General features: G+C 40.9%; 3 protein-coding genes across 11 annotated transcripts in view; 2 read left to right on the top strand and 1 right to left on the bottom strand.

Annotated features, from left to right (window-relative positions):
- The window catches only part of pald1a (phosphatase domain containing paladin 1a), a 50,233-nt gene extending 40,865 nt beyond the window's left edge, over positions 1-9,368 (bottom strand). Inside the window, exons 1-2 of one of the 5 annotated variants that reach the window (XM_070852149.1) lie at positions 9,303-9,368; positions 5,744-5,789 (exon numbers count right to left, since the gene is read on the bottom strand). Coding sequence is in view for 1 of the 5 variants with exons in the window: in XM_070852145.1 (XP_070708246.1) it covers positions 1,453-1,514 (62 nt within the window). In the remaining 4 variants the exon portion in view is untranslated. Of the gene's footprint in view, positions 1-1,452; positions 1,668-3,244; positions 3,303-5,743; positions 5,854-5,932; positions 6,167-9,302 lie in introns of those variants that run through there. The other 4 variants (XM_070852148.1, XM_070852146.1, XM_070852150.1 and 1 more) reach the window with 4 other exon arrangements.
- A 1,057-nt stretch (positions 9,369-10,425) lies between these two features.
- On the top strand, positions 10,426-14,140 carry ndr2 (nodal-related 2). Its single transcript, XM_070852377.1, has 3 exons — positions 10,426-10,690; positions 12,360-13,144; positions 13,988-14,140. Exons 1-3 carry the CDS (start codon positions 10,426-10,428, stop codon positions 14,138-14,140), a joined length of 1,203 nt encoding a protein of 400 aa, XP_070708478.1.
- Positions 14,141-15,668: 1,528 nt separating this feature from the next.
- lrrc20 (leucine rich repeat containing 20) lies at positions 15,669-18,289 on the top strand. Of its 5 annotated transcripts, none has more exons than XM_070852018.1 (5): positions 15,669-15,799; positions 16,864-16,952; positions 17,219-17,368; positions 17,554-17,721; positions 17,836-18,289. In XM_070852018.1, the coding sequence occupies exons 1-5, from the start codon at positions 15,762-15,764 to the stop codon at positions 17,970-17,972; spliced, it is 582 nt and encodes a 193-aa protein (XP_070708119.1). In that variant the 5' UTR covers positions 15,669-15,761; the 3' UTR covers positions 17,973-18,289. The 5 variants fall into 5 exon arrangements, with proteins under 5 accessions (XP_070708119.1, XP_070708124.1, XP_070708123.1 ...); XM_070852023.1 differs by having other exon boundaries at positions 15,682-15,927; positions 16,870-16,952; XM_070852022.1 differs by having other exon boundaries at positions 15,682-15,927.
- Positions 18,290-20,039: the final 1,750 nt, after the last annotated feature.

The following is a 20,039-nucleotide window of genomic DNA, read 5'->3' as shown; positions in this document are numbered from 1 at the left end:
TCTTCCCACTCAAGTCTTGGGATCATGAATTTTTGCATTCACAATGTGCATTTCCACATTCATGCAGGGCTTCGTGCATGTGTTTATTTCATCCAGCTGCTGAATCCAAAAACTGTAAATATGAGTGATTATTCTCTACAACTGAGATACTGTTGAAGTGCTCCCACTATTGTTCTAAATTTATTGGTTTCATGAGCCAAACCAGAAAAGATTGAACCTGTTTGATGTCTCTGTATCTGACATGGAGCCAGTTTAGGCTATGTGATAAATCATGTCAAATGTTAGTCATGTAATGGGAGCAGTTTTGTGAGTTTTTTGAGAGAGCTGGAACAAGCAGAGGTTTAACCAATGGCTCATAAAAGCCCCCTTTAAGGTGCAGTCAGCATTAAAAGCATGATCATCATTAATTACATATCTCTACAATTTAATTATGGTGGCATGGTATTAGAGATGAGTGTGAAAGTATTTATATTTTAGTCATACAACTTGATACAGAGCACTCAGACCCCCACGCGAGCCAGCCACAGGTTTCAAGCAAACCTCCTCCCCTCTGAATAAACAGTGAGCTTTGCAGGGAGCTCTGCAGATAAACAAACGACTCCTCCGACAAGCTAGCAGTCAGTAACAACACTGCTCCTCAGCATCATTTTTAACACGTAGCTGGTCAGGAACCTTCGGCACCCAGAGCACACAAACACAGACAGGCATGTAAATACACAGATCCCGCATAAAGCCTTAAACAATGCACGGAAAAGCACAGACTGTCACCCAACACAAACTCACAGATACACATACTGTAACACCTGAGATGCAAAGTGTAGACCCAAAGCACGCAATTAATCCGACATCAAAATTCACTTGATGTGACACGGCTGAGCGGTATGGCAGGGTTGCCTGTTGCCGCCTGAGCTCAAAGCACCTCTGTGATCTCCAGCTCTGAAAAGAGTGGACTCTCATTGTGCACAGAGGCTCAGTGGAGAGAGAAGTGCCAGGTGAGTCACCGCTACTCTCCTCTTTGTTGCGTCTGGAGCTGAGTGGGCAGGTCAACCTTGTACTCCGAGACCTATTGATTTGCTAGGGAGATTCTCTTCTCACAGGCACAATGGGAAAGACAGCAACATATTGATTTGCTTGTTACTTTGACTGCAGGCATTGTCAAAAATACAGGAACCGAGTCTAAAATGTTTTTACAGCTTAACTCGACCAATTGTATGGTTCTAGTATGTACTACCATGAAATACGTGTACCTAAGAGTAAAAAGATGCAGAATCTCTATCCAAGGTCCATAAAAGGAAGCTAAGTTTTAAGAAAACTGTGCTCCGGCTGCCCAAATCTATTTGAGTCCTCACCACATACCAAAAGCATTGCTGTTGCCATAACTTTGTGACTACCACAAGAAAAACAATGACAACCCTTCACGCTGCAACAATCCACCAAAATTTGACATCTTACGTGTGAGATGAGGGGCGATCTGTACTTCGAGATCCTTTTCTTTGCTGCTTGTTTTCTGCCATGGTCCAAAGGAGTGTGAGAACTTGGCATCACATCCAAAAAGAAATCTTCCTCTTTCAGATCTCGCCCACCCCAGTCGGTGGGAAACACCCCTCAAGGGAGCTCAAAGTGCCCGGCTACTTGGCACAGGGCGAAAACTTCAGGAGCTTTCAGACAGCGTCCTACTCGACCTAGTCCTATCTCCTGACTGATGTAGGGGAGTAGATTCATGCAAGAGACTCAAGTCTCTACGGAGGGGACCGGGGGAAGTAGTGGTACATCTGGCAGCCAGATGGCTAAAGTTCAGCTCCCTTTCACAGGGACAGGCTGTGCACAAAGACGACACAGTTGACTCTTGTACTGTACAGCGAGCAGTACAAAGGAACACGTTGGAATGATTACTCCATTAATCGATCAACAGAAAATGTATCCAAGTAATCTATTAGGTAAAAATGACAAACATTCACTGGTTACAGCTTCTCAAATGTGAGGATGTACTGGATGTACTACCTTTCTGTGTTTTATAAAACTATAAAGTTTAATATTTGGGTTTTGGGCTGTCTGTCAAAAAAAAAAACAACACAATTTGAAGACATCAGCTTGAGTTCTGGGAACGTATGATGATCGTTTTTGACTATTTTTTTAAACATTTAATAGACTGAACAAAAGGTTATCATTCTGTTTCTCCATATTGTAATTTTATCATTGTAATTAAGAGTGAGGTTTCCATCCACATTAAGCCCAAATTTTAACCAAATCCGCAAAATTGACATAAGAAAATGTGATTGAATGTGCATTTCCACCCACTACCGATACGCTAATATTAGGAGTTGGCTGCATCAAGATAACAGATTGGTGGCGCCGACTCTCCAATCGATAGCCTTTAAACCATTGCAAAAGAAGACTGCACAACGAGGTGACGTCATTAAAATGAGCTCCAATCAAACCTCAAACCTCTCCCTTTAGCTGCATTTATCAATAGAGATCAACAGCCATCTTTTTTTGTAATAATTTGAGTTGGATTTTTTTAAATGTCCAGCATTTCAAATTCTTTTTTTTTTTTTAAACTCTAGACACAACATCTAATGAATGACGTATGTCTGTTCTGGAAGAACTATTGCTCTACCTGAGGTTTCTTCCATTTTTTTCCCCAATTAAATGTGTATTTTGGGAGAGTCTGATGCAAATAGGGTGTCGTATGCTGTGCAGATTATAAAACCCTATGAAGCAAATTTGTAAAGTGTGATTTTGGGCTATATGAACTTTTTATAGTAAAAAGAGCCAAGGTATAAAATGAAAAATGATAGACATAAGATGTCTTCTATGTCTCCTTTGACCTCCTACTTGGCCTGAAAACAGAGCTTAAAGTCATTCCTTACAATGCATTCCTCACTGTAAAGAGCATTTACATAGCGAACCCTTTCCAATCTCTGTCACTTTAAGGACATTTAATCAGTAGGTTTCCTTCAACCACCACCACAGTCATGCATGATAATATGCATGTTCCCATGTGGCTCAGTTGCAGGCTATAAAACACTCTTAACAACAGATTCTCCTATTATCCTCATCCACACGTGAACTTCCTCTATCGTATCCCGTGTGTGTGTTGTTGTTATTTGTAAAATGTCTGAGCGTTAAGTGAGACTAACTGAGACTTCCTGACAGAGGCTTCAGTTTAAGAGGCCTCTAAAGAAAACACATACAGTAGCTCGCTCACCGAAACTGGTTCTTCGAAAACCGTCCTCTGTCTTACCTTACAGGCTATCACCTCTGCTGCGAGACCATGGTGCACACACGCTTAGATACAAAACTTCCTGCTACACACACACACACACAAAATCAGCTCGTAAGCCGCACTGATTTCAGCACCGGCAGGCCTGGTCTAGCGGGCGGGTAGTTGGGGCGGAGGCCTGAGTAGAAATAGCCCTCAGTCATAAACATCCTCCTGGAGATCCAATCAAGGCAACTCATCAGAGAGGCTGTTTATCCCACATGTCAACCACAGTAGTGTCGCACTGCTCGTGAGGCCAATAAAGCGACAAGACAAACTCGGATTTCCTCTGACAACTTAGAACAATATAAAAAGTAAATGAAACAAACAAAAACATTATGATCTTTATGTCCCCTTTAGGTGTTCCTCTACAGTGCTGCCAGCCAGGCCGTGAGCAGCTGGAGCAAGTTAGTCACCAATATTTAAATTGACTGATTGCACCGTAAGAATAAGGCCATGGAAACCGGAGCCTCCTGCCAGCCTACCAGCATTGCTCCATTCAGGGCTGCCCCATTTAAATTCAGCCGGTGTCCCAACTTTGCTGTAGCAACGTCTTCAGACAAAAGGGTCTGAGAGCAGACAGGAAGGAGCGTGCAGCTGCAGGATGCATCTGTTGCTGGCCCCGAGGAAGGATGCAGAGCACTCCTCATTCACAAGAGAGGCAGGGGTTCAAGAGAGATGGGTATCACTTCGTAGCGCTTAGGAGATCTTTCAACGCAACTTCCCATATCAAGATGGAGAAGAGCCGCAAGTGTGGCTGCGAGACCTACAAAAAAAAAAAGATGCAACTTGCTGGCAACGTTGCTCAATCTTATTCAACGATCCTGGGTATTTTCAGTCTCCAAGGAGGCCACTCATTCAGTCTGGCAATGTGAAGTCGGAAAGCCTGCAGGCTGCACAAAACCACATAAAAAACGAAATTATACGAAGGCAACATAAGCTGATGTATGACGCAGTGAGGTTTTCATTTCTAAGGCAAGGCCACATTTACTGATATATTTTGCCTGTTTTAGAGGAAATCTGAAGCCTACATATCATAGCAAGAATGTGCAAAAGATTAGCTCGAACACCTAATTTAATGTATGGTGTAATGTATGGTTTGGTGTTATCCAATCCTTGTCTTATTGGTAACAATGTCCCGCAGTCTCTCACTCATCACAGGATACTAGACCCTCAAACCATTCAATATGACCCAGTCACAACCACCAGCTAGAGGAAGTGTAAGCACACCTTGACAGGAAATGCTTAGTTGTACTCTCTGAAACTTCCTCCCTGCAGCTGTACACATATTTCACCAATGAGGTTAAGGGTTACATACAGGCGTGATTCCACAGGACATTGCTAGTTCCTGCGCTAAATATCAGTGCAGCACGGAAATGAGGTCAGCACTTCCTCGGCAGAAACTCGTTTTTGTTTTCAACTCAACTGTTCCAAAGCCCTCATTGTGAGATTGTGTCAGCTTACAGCTCTGATGTTTGTGCAAAATAAATCAAAGCATTGTTCAGGGACGCAATTTAAAAACCTGATAAAACCCCAAATAGCTTTCTCGCTGCAACACAGTCTAGATTAACAGACCCGAGTGACTGAAAAGCACTTTTTTCCCAGTTAAAGCAGAGAATCTACTGGGACTCCATGAGTGAGACAAAAACAAATTATGCTACTGCAGTGAATATGACATAAATCACACGAACAACCTTTAACCTTCTACATTCTTGCTTTCATCACAGCTTGACACTGAGCTGCTAAAAAGGGTGTGCAAATCTATTTTTAAAACCCTGCCTGTAATTTATTTCATTTCAAGATGGCAATTTTATCCCCCTATGATTTCGAGGCTGCAGTAATGTGGCTTTCATTTTTTCGTCTGACCACAATATTCTGTCAGCGCCACTACGCCAACTGACAGCATTTTTACATGTCAAAGCCTTGCAGATCACGGGCGCGGGCAGATCTTACACCATTTTGTTAACATGTTTCATTTCGCTTGCCACTCAGGCTGAAGCGGTAAATTTGTGTATGCGCAAACACATCCTGACTTAGCAGCTGCATTTTCTAAGTTGGCGTGGGAAGCCAGAATCCTGTCAAACAGGCGCTGGTCCTCTGGTGAAGGAATGAGAGCTGATAAACACTTCACAGGAGAGACTAGGCATCACATGCCAAGAGGAATGTAATCCATGTAGCCATGTGAATATCAAACAAGAGTGGTATTAGAAAGGAATGTGCTAAACCTATGAATCTGTGTCTGTAAAAGGGAAAGTAGCTTTTACATTCCATGACAGCTCATTTTTTATTTAATTTGACATTATTTCATAGTTTAGTCTAAAATCTGATACAAAAATCACCACCAGGCATCTAAAGTGATATCAAGACAACACTATGTTTTCTTTTATATCCCTCACAAACATACTGATGACATGTCTGGCTACTACAAACCTGCAGCAGGACTGCAGAGGACACAGAGAATGTAAAGTATCACAACTATACCTGACATTCAGCTCGTCACTCCGCCATCCAAGAGGTGCACGGGTTTCTGAGGAACACAATGAAAGAGCAGAAAATAGTGTGTTAAAAATAACAAAATGACAGCTCTCCGGCAGGCAGCGGTCTCAGTCAGACATCCTCGCTGCCATCTCTCTCTCTCTCTGATCTGTGAGGCAATCTGTCTCTACCCACTGATCACAGTACTGCAGGCGGCGGTCTCGCATCATTTAGGCGTCCTTATAAAGCGAGTCAATGAATGCGTCCTTCAGTGAGGACAGATCCTAGATGGGTACTCAGCAGGAGAGGGCTGGGGGGGTAACAGCTCTCCGTCTGAGGTTTAGTCGGGTGACGCGGGCTCCCTTGTTAGTTTTTCGTTACTTTTTTTGTATGCATACCCTGTGCATGAAAACAGGGCTGCTTGTGCATGCCGGGCTTTGTGTGTGTGTGTGTGTGTTGTGTGCGGAGATGTGTAAAGAGGATGCGGAGGCGGCCCCAGAGAGGCTTACTCATCACCCAGTTCACTGTCCAATCACTACCAGAGCCTTGTGGCTGCAGAATGCCTCCCACACATGGCAGACCTTTTAACAGCCATCTCAAACACATAAATCAAACTTATTAAACTTATTAAAATCAGTCCACGCCGACATGATATAATGTCAACCTGCCGGGAGGTTGACAATCAGTAACAATTGCACACAGATGACATCACGTAAGCCTAATTCACTATGATGCTCTAATTACTCCATTCATTAGCGGTTAACACGTGCTATGTTGAGGGTAAACAGGCTTACAGCTGGGTAAATACTTAGATTTAAGCTTGAGGTTCAGCTGCAAAGGGCTGTGTGCTCTACCTCTTGTAGTCGTAACCCCGAGGTCAGACCAACTCATCACACACTCAGTGTCCTATTTCATCCTACGGGCTGTGTAACGCAAGAACAAAGCCAACCATGTCCACTGATATTATACTTGTGCAGGCACAAAACAAAAAAATCAGTACTTCTACTAAAGGTACACATACCTGACGACAGCTATGACTCAAAACCTATCTTATCTTCTGAGTGGCTGCCTGTGAGAATATTTTTATGTGATCAGTTACAAGATTATGTCCAAATTAAGCTTATTTACAAAAGTAGTGAGCATTTTTTTTTTTTTTGAGATATGGATGCAAAATGTAGTGTTGCCACACCTGTTCCTTCCTTCCTGCAGCAGTGGAGGCAAAGACTCTGATGTTCTTGCGACACATTGAATGTGAAACAAAACCCTCCCCTTGCCCAAAAAGCCTCAGAACATGAATGAATCAATCCAGTGAGTGAGCAATCGCAAACATGATTTCATTTCCTGGGGGTGATTTTGAAAGATCAAAACCGAATATCAAGAACCAAGAAGTCGTCATCTAGACGCCACTGGCAGATACAGAAATTAAATGACGCGAAGCACCAACAAAAAGCTGCAAAATGACACATATAGTCACTCTGACAGGTTCAAACCCTTCATTTCCTTCCACGTTTCCTATAAATGGTGATACAACAGCACAGTTTGGAGTAAGAGGATGTTCTGTGACAGATTAAGTAAAACTTCCTCTCTGCAAAATGTCCCCAATGGAAAAAGCAGCACACGGATAACATCACCTGTCTCGGCCAAATCCTCTCTCAGGTCTGGTCTCTGTCTCACCTCCAGAAGGCCAGTTTGCTAAAAGCCTTGTAACAGCAACAGGAAGGGAGGAAATAATAAAGGAAAACATTTCATCTGATGTATGATGAGAGTAAAATGATATTTGGATACAATATTAACTTTCTTTTAAAAATGTCTTCATATTGTCTCGTAATACGGGGACATCACTGATATAACTATTTTTTTCCTTCTGCTTAAAAATGCCATCAAGCCATAAATAAAATTCTCCTGGGAAGATGACATGAAAACAAAGTCACCCAAAGGGAAAAGTCTAGAGTGATGTCAAATATTCACTTTATTCCAGTGATCAAATATGACACCTTGTGGTAAAAGATATCTACTGCACTGTAGTGCACGCACAAGATTTCTAGTCACTGGGACACAGATGTTCATTATCCTACAACAACTATATTTAAGAGGTGTTTATGCAGTGAATTGGCACATTTCAACAGAAACTTTGGATCAGAACAACCAGACTCAAAATAATAGTGACAAATCAACTACTTTTTATGTTTTATGAAGCAACGCTGGGTTTGTAGGGGGGTAAACTTGCCTAAAGTAACCTAACCAACCAAGCCTAACTGAATCCTTGTTTTAAATTTGGTTCCACACAACATCCCTGTTATCCAGATGTGGGTTATAATCAAACAAAAGCTATGACAACAGAAAAATCAGCCACTTTTCAAGTTAAGCCTGGGAGGAGTTAAGTTCCGTTCTTATTCCTCTTATCAAGATAAACCAAGAATAAACAGCTCAATCATTTATGATCCAGGTGTCAATTCATCGCTGAGTTTCAAGCTCTCATTCTTGATTAATTGTGATGTTCGCGGTTTGATCTCCGCTCTCGGTTGTCAGGAGCCGGTTTCTGTCTTCCCCCAGGATGTGAGGTAAAGTGATATGAACAGGGGGAGACTGGTCCCAGCTGCACGGCTGAATCAAACAAAGGCCGGGACTGCAGTACATCAAAGGGGATCATGTGCTTTGGCTGACCCGGCGCTATACGCTCTTCATACTTTACATTACACCTAATGGGAGGAATGAACATGTCTTTGTACATTTCATGGATGTTGATCACATCTGTGGGCGTTTTGCACAAATAGAACACATTCAGTGTGCTTTCATGATTAAAAAATGCACAAAACATATCTAAAAATATCCCTAAAAGACTAAAAGTGCTTTTTTGCTTATGTTAGCTATAACATAGTATATTTGAATATTAAAGATCATTTTTTACCTCTGTTGTGTGACAAAGAAAGTTCAAAGATCCACTTACTAACTTTACAGAGCTTTCAGTTGCATCTCTCAGTCTTCCTAAGTGAAAAGACAAGTGAGTGGACCTTTGAACTTAGAGCATATTGTGTTTAACATGATTACACAGAAAATGCATTAAAGCCAATACATTTCTTTAGGGAAGTTGGCAGAAATGATGTTGAACATGTGCTTTGATGACTTTGATGATTTAGATTAAACATTTTATTGTTTAATGTATCTTTTCATGAAAAATGCTTTAATCATAACTTGACATTAGTCAAAAAAATGTGCTTCTCTGTATGTATTTTCTTAATAATGAGCAACAACTGAAGCTCATAGTTTCCTCAACTTCTTAATCAATCATCAGTGGCTGGATGCAGTGCACAATACAGTGCAGGCATGGAGAGTGGGGGGTGCCAAGCACATGTATGCCCCATCAGCCACACAAACACTTCATGAAAATAACCCTCACTCTTCACCGCCTTGTCAAAGTGCCCCGCTGCAAACAATCACGATGCACAAATGATTCAGATTTCCAGAAGCTGTTCGAGCGTCTTGAGCATCCAGAACGGTGTGAATGTTGAGTTAAAGGCTGCCGCGGGTCGTCCAACAAGAGCCGTAAACTTTAAAGGCTACTCACCATTTCGGCACACGGTGGGCGAAAAAAGCGACTGGCTTTTTAGGGAGACATGTTTTCAGAGCTCGGTTTGTCCGGTGGGGAGGATGGAGCCGAGGTGCGCCGCTTTCCGTTTACGTCGCTGGACAAAATACATCCATTGATAGTTTTTTTTTGGGGTCCTTTCTCTGGAAATTTACGAGGAAAAGGATTTGGCTATGTGAATAAAGACGGACGGCGCATGCGCAGTCCTTGGACGCGCTGACCATAATTATTTGCAAAGTTTGACTGAAACATTGATTGTTGAGCTTTGTGACACTGTGGCGTGAGCTGAGAGTGAATCCTCTTTGGAAAATACATCTTCTCGTGTATTTTATGTTATTGTGCAAACATCAATAGGAAACCACTCTCAACTTATATTATAGGAATATTGGCACTACAGGAATAATAATGTGAAAATAAAAAGTATGGTAGTGTCACTTTAAATGTTTAGTTTTGACCATATATAAGATCTAAAGCCCCATCTGAACATGTAGGACTATTATAAGTGAACCTAAGGAAGTTAAAATAAGATAAAGAGAGATAAGGTGGCTGTTTCCTGTTTAGTTCTATGAGCCTATAATTACACACCATGTTTAGAATAAAAGATACATGGCCCAGGAGGCCGTGCTGTGCTATAAATGTTATTTATAACCCTGCTAATATTAAAAATGAAGTGATGCTTTCACACCAGTGTCTGTTTTATGTTAATGTTTGTAATGTTTCATTAGTGCCTTGTGAGCCCAGCAGCCCAGTCGTTGTCTATTCCTTCCAGACGGTATTTAGTAGACTGCATTACACCATGGGAAAGCCTAACAATTAGTGTTAGCCAAATAGCTGGAACAATTAATCCGAGGATGGGGAATGAGGCCGCAGAAGCCCAAAGAACATGGCGCAAACAAAGAGTTGCGCTCCTTGTAAACACGCACGCAGGCGCCTCATTACCAAGGGAATGGGTGATGAGCTGTCAGGTAACACGTCTTGAGGACGCATGTCAATTTCCTTTAATGTTCTCAGCTACTTGTTAAACATGAAAGGGGGTGGGTGAGGGTATATAAGACACCCCTAATCTCCCAGTAGAGGAATTTGTCATTAACCGGCCCAAAACATGCGCTCATTGGGACCTCTGGCCGTCGCGCTGCACGCATCTCTGCTGGTGCTGCTGGCTCAGGGGCTTCAAAAGACCAGAGATGGAGTTTACATGAGGTCGCTGCAGCGTTTTTCTGCAATGGACCGATCGACCGGCTACCACCTGCCGACCTACATGATGCACCTCTACAGGAATTTCAGGTCAAACTTCTCCAGGCCCTTGGATACTATGGAGCAAGAGGCAGCAAAGCAAGCGGACACCGTGAAGAGTGTGATGGCTAAAAGTAAGAGTTCTGTCCATTGTTTCTCTAAAGTGCATGCACTAAATAATCAGAGGGCGAGATCGTGGATAGTGGATGAACCACGGGGAGAAAACGCCTTTATTACTTCAGGCTACAGCAGATCTCTCCTCTGCCACATTAAGACCCTCTGAAATGTTAGTTGTTTTTTTTTTTTCCTGGCTCAAGTGTTGTCCTGTCAAAGCTGCGGCCCAGACGACCTCAGAGGGTTTCAATCCACATCCCGCTCAGTGGGTGGATAACCACGCAGGGATCAGCGTGTGAAAAGGCCGGTTTTCTGTCTAATTCTCAAAGCAAACCTCTTTTTTCTTAAATAGGTGATGTTGATTAGACATCTCGCCAGACACCCCCCCCTATACAAATCTCTTGTTAAGTCAAATCAACAACTTCCCTCAGTTCTTTCTTCACACTTGGCTTGATTAGATTAGAGCTCGGGATTTAATGGCACAAGCAGCCAACAGAGGACAGCCCTTCCTGCTGCTGAATCCAATTTCACATCGCTGCTAGGTGTTAGAGTTATTACCTTGTTGTTTGACTGAGGATATGCAGAAGCCAGGAGAGGCAGGGACGTGTTAAACGATTGGTTTCGGCTCGGGGTTTGGGTTTGAGTGGATTAATAGCGAGGATGCTTTTGCACTTTTGATCAACAGTCCAGCTCGATGGGCCAATGCACTGGACGACGTTTAAAGACGCTTTAATCCTTTAGATGAATTTGAACCACACCTGTTCATTGAATCACAATGACGCCCATTACAGATGTGGGCGCAGCACATGTTGTTGAACAATGAATCATCTTTTTTTTTTTTTTTTTTTCTTAGGAGACTAACATGCCTGCTTTGATTTGCCATCAGCACATGCATTGATCATGGAGTCATGCTGCTTACATGCATAAAAATGTGATGGCTGGATGTAGAAATAACCCGAATAATAACCACATAGTTCTGGAGTAGGATGCACAATAATGGGTAATTTGCTGATACCTGTTGGCTGAGATTTAGATGGACCAATTTAAATTATTACAATACATGAATATCTTCGTTTCACTGTAAAACCACCATGTATTGGTGGACTCACGGTATAGAAGGTATAATTTTATATGATAATATTCATATTTGTTGTGGTTCAGTGGGCCACATTTTGCTTTAATCTAGAAACTGATTATGGGAAGAAAGAAAAAAAAAAAAACAGATGTGCATTTCTGTTTTTGCCAAATGTAGTGAAATAGTTTCTCACACTAATGAAAAAATCCTGGAAGTCAAAATTGCCACAGCAGTCCTGCTCACTGCCCACAATTAAAAAGAGATTAGCAGAAAATCTTTGATAAGTCCCTTTTATATTCACCCAATCTGTGTCTACTTTCCACAAGTGTAGTTTACATGGTTAATGCTTGGTATAAATAGAGAAATGTAAAGACACCTCTCCTGATTAATACTGTTTCCAAGGGGAAGTCTTAAGTCACTGACAGAGGACAAAGTACCTCAATTTACAGCAGGTGGATGTTGCTTTCCCTGGAAAGCTTGCTGGTACATTAAATTGTGTGCTGTCCTATCTGCCAGTCATGAGTTTGATCTTTATCCTGATTTTAACATAATGTTCACTGTCTGACACAGGTCGCTCCCCAACGATGCTAATCTGTCTCTTTTCACTACATTAGGTTTGATGTACAGCCAGAGGAGCTGGATTGTGACCTTTGACCTCCACGCCCTGCTGGCTGACAAACAGATCCAGGCAGCGGAGTTGAGAATCAGGCTTCCTCGGACACAGAGTGCTTCCAACATCACTGTGGAGGTCTATCACCAGCAAGGCCAGGGGTGCCATATGCACAAGAGCTGCCAGGAGCAGCAGCTGGTGGGTCTGCTCACTGAATCATCACTGGTCACTTCATCACAGAGCTGGAAAGTGTTCAACATGACAAGTCCTCTGTTGAACTGGCTCCGACATGCTTCGACTATGAGAATTCGACACAGAAGAGTGTCAAGAAGAAGGAAAGCAATAAAGACAAAGAGAGGCCTGTCGCTTCCTGATCAGTCTGTCTATGTGGCGAGCCCGAGAAGAGAGCAGGACGTGAGTGATCGGGCCTTGTTGGTCGTCTTCTCACACACTGGCTCTGATGAAAACTCAAAGGCCAAGGCGAGCTTACTCCATACAGCTGAACAATCCAAGTTCTTGTCCCCTGCTGAAATCAAAAAGGGCCGCTGGCCCAAGAGGCGCAGGAGCAAACGGGGCCAGAGAGAACAAACAGCGAGAAGCCCGCAGGCGTCCAAAAGAGGGGGTGAAAAATCTCTCTGTCGCAGAGTCGACCTGCATGTGGACTTTAATAAAATTGGCTGGGGGTCCTGGATCATCTTTCCAAAACGATACAACGCCTACCGCTGTGAGGGTTCCTGCCCTGGTCCTCTGGGGGAAGACCTAAATCCAACTAATCACGCTTACATGCAGGTCAGTGGTTTATCTATCTATCTATCTATCTATCTATCTATCTATCTATCTATCTATCTATCTATCTATCTATCTATCTATCTATCTATCTATCTACTTAGTAGAGTCATATCTGCCTGTGTTGACGACTTTTCCTCCTTTTGGGACATGAAATGCGAGACACTTGAGTACACGAAACATGTCTCTACATGACCAACAGTATCTGTAATCATCACTAAGGTGGACTGGTTTTGCCGTTCGGAAGGTCCAATTCACAGTAAATCTGACATGACATGAATGCAGCACAATGCATGAGACCACAGGAAGAGGCAAAACTTTCAAATAAAAGATGCAGCTGTAAAACCCACAATATTGAAAGAGAAATTAATCAGCAAGGATTTTGATAATCAATCATTTTAGTCATATTTCAAGCAAAAATGCCAACATCCACTGGCTGCAACCTCTCACATGTAAGGATTTAATACTTTTCTTTTTTATATCTGACAAAAATAATGAACTGAATATCTTCAGGTGTTACTTATGATCATCACCTTAGGCTGTGGAACATTAAAGCACATTTTTCTATATATATTTTATATGCAAAACGATGAATCGAGAAAATAATCAGCAGATTGGGAATGGGAACAACATCAACAATGGGAATAATGGTTAGTTGCAGCCATATAAAAGAGATTTAAACAATGAAAGCTGCTTTCACAAAACCTTCACTGGCATAAACCTGAATAATTGAACTGAAGAATAAGCATTTGCCTGTTTTAGTGTCTTTGTTAACAGAAATTGAGTATTTTAAAACTGGAATTATCTATCTGAATCCTCTGTTTTGTTTCTTTCTTTCTTTTCCAGAGTTTACTGAAACATTACCACCCGGACAGAGTGGCATCACCCTGCTGTGCCCCAACCAAAATGAGCCCATTAAGCATGCTGTACTACGAGAACGGAGAAATGCTCCTGCGACATCACGAAGACATGATTGTGGATGAGTGTGGCTGCCAGTGACAGCTACAATCACCTCCAACCATGCTGTGCAGAAGCAACCAGTTTCTGAAAAACAAAAGAAAACACTTAGCTAGAAGGGGGAAAAAGCTCTTTGATGATTGCCACTGTGCACTGTAAGATTGGAGCTGATCTATGTGCAGAGATGGGATTTTAATTTGTGATGCGACCTCTGGTTTGTAAGGAGAACATTGTTATTTTAGGATGTGCTGAAATACAAACTCAACAACAGCATCCAGCCTTCCAGCTGTGTGTCACAATGTAATGTACAACTTTATTGCCTTTATCAATTTCATCAATGTAAACATGAAATGGCAATGTTGTTTACTATTCCAGCACTGTTTTTATTGTAAACTACCATTTGTGGAGCTGTAAATTAATGTATATTTATTGTAAATATTAAAATAATTGTATTTATGTACATTTTGCACATGGATTATGTATTTTGTTTTATTACTGCGAGCATAGGAAATGTATATAATAGCTGGCCTGTACTTGAGGCAACTTCCCCTGTTTAATTACACCAGTACTAGACAAGGTTATTTTAAGCACTGGAGCTGGGCATCAAACCGTAACCTACTTTTTTGGTACCAATCAAAATATGTCTGCAGCAGCCAGTATTGAAAACAGTCAGTACTGAAATCCAGCAAAAATATTTCCTGATTTAAATCAAATTTTAGGGTATTTTAATCTGCAGCTCTTGTTGGTCTGATTTGGTTTGCTGTCATAAAACAATATAAACACAACATACTTGCAAACATATTCACAAAACACAATGCATGTCGTCACTCAGATCAGAGGCACATTTGCCTGGAACTACTCTGCGTGATAACAGAAGTACCGACACACCAAAACAGGTGGATTTTTCTAGTTTTAGAGCGTTTCCACTGCGAGTGATGGCCAAAATCCACTCACAATAAAAACACAGCATTGTACAGTAAAGAGATATCCAGCAAATACTGTAAAGTTGCAGTTAGTTGAAACAATGGTAAACTCTATTCTTCTGAAGCCATAGAGCTCATTGTATTCAAATCCTTTGAAAATACACTGACTAACCAGGAATTCACCAGAGTCACGACCATGACAGTGGTCAAGCTGGGAATAGTTGACCAGGACTCACAGGTAAGACAACATTTAACTTCCTATTGTCGCTCCAAGATAAATATTCCTATGGAAAAAGTCTAAAATTTAGATATTTAAAGTAGAGAGAAGTTGCTTGAAATAAGTATATCTGTAAGTATCCTTCATATTGTTCAGTTGGCCCAGACTCAATGCAAAATATTCCAGTTTTAAAGAGCAGGATTCAGACATGAAACGTCTCAATGTGGTGACTTAATTACTATGTTGTCCCCCAATATTAGCAGAATGAAACGTACTACTTTAGTATTAACACGTATCACCGATTAATTAAAGAAGTTATTGCTATTCTTACTACTTATTGTGCTTACTTTGTCAATAAATCGCCTGCAACTTTAAAGCGCAGCACTGACATCCGTGAATTGGTTATTTCCTATTCAGCCGGCTGTTAGCTAGTAGCCTAGCATGTGCCTTAGTTTACTAACTGTCGCTAAAAAGCAGCGACTTTAATATAGTTTGCGTAAGGTTACTATGCGATGTGTTGCTGATGAGCCTTTCTTTTCTGATGAATAGAGGAACATTCAGGTGAACTGCCCTCTCCGGGGCTAAAAATACACACTCACCAAATTTGACTGTGTCTGCGCTGCTGTAGCTAACGTTAGCCTGCTAACTGTGGCAGCTGCTAGGCTCTGACACAGTAGCTTCTAGTTTGGGTAAGTGGCTTCACGGCGTGGTTAAATCAAACCGTAATGAAATAATAGCAAGGTATATACATAGCTACACATGTAGGGTAGGGCTGTGGTAGCTTATTTTAAATGGGCTTGTAGCTACCTCGCAGTATTTCCTCTTCAATTGCTATGCTGGTTCACTGATCAGTCTCCAGAAGTGACTGACATGAGTGCAGCTTTTAGGTAGGGACACAGGAGCATGTTCATGTTTGTGGCACGACTTTATACCTTGTATAGTGCACTGACTGGCAGAGTGTGATTTTTCAGTCAAATTCAGGGAATTAGCTTGTGTTGAAGTATTAGAGGGCTGCTATGTGATTCTTCAACTAATATAAAAACTTAAAAATCATTTTTCACTTCATTATTTCATTATCTCCAGATGTAATTCTTTAAGATGAAGACTTTTAGTACTTTCACTTTTGATACGTGAGTCCTGCATACGTTTGTTTACTTTTATTACTTTTACTTGACCTTAAAAGTAGCATGAAGGCTTGTAATGGATCACTATTTTTTTTGCATTGTTGTAATGCTAATTATACACATGAATGATGCCAGTAACTCTTCCAGAGGAAATATTTATGTCACTTTACAGGAAATATTTAACTTGATTTATTCCTTCTTGTTGTCAGTAGGATCCTATTATTCCTGAGGCTACTAGCTGGACAGAAGCAGTGATAAACTGACATACAATACATATTTGATTATGTCACATATGATGTGTATAATGTAACCAAAGCTTAAGAATATGTATAAAACTAACTCAATATCGATTCGATTTAGCAAGTGTCTTAACTGCATGAATATACATTTGTAACAATATACTGTCATTATTAGTTGCTGGCATTATTATTTGGCTGTTCTACATCTGACGTAGAGAAAATAAAAGTATGTGAAAGTGTAATGTTGCATGATCTCCCGTAGGAACAGTTACAGCAGAAAAATGGCTGAGGCAGTCGCAAATGTGGCCAGGAGGATTAATGCAACTGTAGAGGAGGGGAAAGATAATTTGGGTAAGACTCCCTTCACACATCTTTCTCCCTGTCCCCCACTCGCTCTTTCTGCAGCTTCCCAGAAAATGAATGAATGGTCCTGATTGAATATTCTGGTCGATGCTATTTCGGGTTTCGCCAGCAGGTGGTGACAGAAGCTTACATTTGTTTGCTCAAATATCCGTAACCTTAAATCCAAAGGAGTTTGTTAATTATAGATATGCAACATTCCCCTGCTAATGTGTCAGTGCTTGATAATCTCATAATCGTGGTCTTCTTCTCTGCAGACCTGTCGAACTGCAAGCTCATTTCCTTCCCAGACGGTGTGTTCAAGGTCCTGAGGAGTGTCACGGAAAACATCCGCGTTATCACATTGGCAGACAATGAGATGAAGGCCATTTCCAGCAAGTTGTTTACAACGTTCACTCAGCTGGAAGGTAGTGGATAATACGCCACAGCTATTTGATTCACTGACTCAACATTCAAGAAAAGATTGTGTTGTTGGCTGCTGTTGATCTTAAAAGCTGTTTGCCTCACAAATGCAGACAGGAAGTCTTCATGCTGTGAGGGAAGAACAGATAAGCGACCCCTCGATTTACTTGTGTCTTGAAATACCTTGCAGAACTGGACCTGCAAGGCAATGTTCTCACCAAACTACCCGACGCCATTGGGGAAATGAAGCATTTGACCTGCATCAATCTGGCTAATAACAGCTTCTCCAGCTTCCCTGATAAACTCACTGAAATAGCCACGCTGGAGAGGATTAACCTGGAGGGAAATAGCATCACAGGTAATAAGATATAGATATACAGATATATTAAGTAAGGAGATGGGTTGTACATTCTTACATGGCTTGGTTTGTGTTTAAGTTAACTTAATGTTTATTGTTTAATTTGCCCCACAGAAATACCAGTGGAGAAGTTGTCTGACATGCCAGCGCTGAAGTGGATAAACGTGAAGTCAAACCCTTTGGACTCAAACACTCAGTCTGCTCTCCAATCTTCCCACAGTTTTGACATTTTGTCAACAACAGACTCCTAAAATAGAGGAGTCGTGTTTACCAACCTATTGACTGCATGCTGTGTGCCTTTAACTGCTTCAGTTGGATGCTTTCGTGTGCCTGTGAAATGAGACAACGAATACTTGAAGACATCGAACTGAAGACACCGCAGTGGGTTTACAAGAGACAAGAAAGCAGAGCTGTGTAAGGATGGCGTCCTCCTTCATCGGAGATGTAATCAAGCCATCTTCATACACCGTTTTGACATGTTTTTGTCTCAGCTGAGATATTTGTAGGAACTTATTTATTACTTTTGATAGTATAAAGAAGTTTTTCAATTAAAAGATCATGCACTTGACATTATGCAGCCTTGTGTCATTATTTTTCACAGAGTGACAAGTTCACTGCTGAGACTACTTTATTATTTATTATTTCATTATTCATTTTATTTGCAGTAAGGTTCAGGCATGTGTTTTTCAATTTTTTTCATTTTTTATCAGCCTGACAATTACTTTCTTGATGATAAATGATTACTTATAGTATAAAAATGTCTTTATACTATACTATGTCTATTGTAATGTTTACAATAATATAAAATAATATAAAACCTACAAGGCCTAAAATAATGGTTTAAGAGACTTGAAACATTAGGAACTCACTCTCCTACAGGTTTACGCTTGGCTCACGCTTATAACAGGCAACCAAATCCCCTGGAGAGACGAGTACAACGCTCTAGAAAACGATCTGATCATCAGCTGTAAGTTGCAGGCACCAATGAGTCGATAGATAGACGGATAGCAGCATAAACACTGATAAAGCTCTTTAACCCTCCTTCTGTAATCGAGGCTGCTCCACAGTAGAGGTATTCAAAGTATTCTGCTCGCGCTTTTCAAGAATTCTTTAAATAGCAACGAGTCTGGATCACCTAAGCTGGTGTTTGGGCTCTCTGACTTGAGCCTTTGTGGCATGTTGACACAGAGGAGTAAAGTAGCATTGTGATATCTGAGGTATTCACTAATGACCTGATTAATTTCATATCTCTTACCTTTTATAATGCCTATTTTATACGAGAGTAGACAGACTCTTACAACCTACAAGTCAGACAAAGAGGAATGTCTTCTGGCCAAGAGAAATGTTTAGAAAGGCGGCAGGCCTCTCCTGCCCAGTCTGTGACCTTGTATTGTGCATCATGCTCCTCTCTGGCTCGCTGTGCTTTGATAACACATACCAGAGGAAATACATTCATTTTCATTTTATTTCCATCTCAGTGCCAGTTCTAGATATTTGGCTCTCTATTGGCATTTCTGTGAATTAGACTGTGTGTGTTTTAGTCACACAAATAGGGAACAATTTCTCCAAACAGTCACCTCCTTGTTAATGTAATAAACACTAAATGTACAGGTTATATTCATCGTAGGTGTTGTGTGTAAACCACATAATAAACATTTGTTAAACATATTAAAGTTAATTGCACTCTGTTTCACTGGCTTTAACTGAATTGTTGATTGACATGAATGCACAATAGCATAAAAACTGAAAACTTGTTTTTATCTTGAAACTTGTTTTCATCTGTGACAATAAAACGATTATTTTATTATTTTTTTATATTACGATAATTAATTGAATTGATAACTTACTCTCTTTTACAATAAATGCAATTATACAACTTATTTTGACATAAAACAAACACAAACCATTAGTGCCAAAGTTCAAATTTAAAGCTAGCAGGCATAGATTTGTAAATGGTACTTTGTTGCAGTATCATTCATCATTTGTACCATGGCAAGAACATTATGTGTATTTATGACCATAAAATACAAGTGATGGATTTTAGAGAAAAGCCAATATTTTTACACACAATGTTTCTAAAAATAGGCGCATAAGTATGTTATCAAATAGTTACGGTGAAACTGGAGAGGCAAGAAGTCACAACACGGACATGCCACTTAATCCTGTCTGGTTAATTGGTTTACAGCTAACGCCTGTCAGCTCCATCTGTTTTTGCTCTCTAGAGCCACAGCTTACAAGAGGGAAATAAAAAAAAAAAAAAAAACACTTCACATGCAAAGAAGGTAGAAACTTCATATCCGTTCATCTCTCACAGGTCT

The sequence above is a fragment of the Pempheris klunzingeri genome, chromosome 20, assembly GCF_042242105.1.
Source record: "Pempheris klunzingeri isolate RE-2024b chromosome 20, fPemKlu1.hap1, whole genome shotgun sequence".
Classification (NCBI taxonomy): Eukaryota; Metazoa; Chordata; class Actinopteri; order Acropomatiformes; family Pempheridae; genus Pempheris; species Pempheris klunzingeri.
The sequence above is the reverse complement of the archived record's forward strand: the minus strand, read 5'-3'. Positions and strand labels throughout refer to the sequence as shown.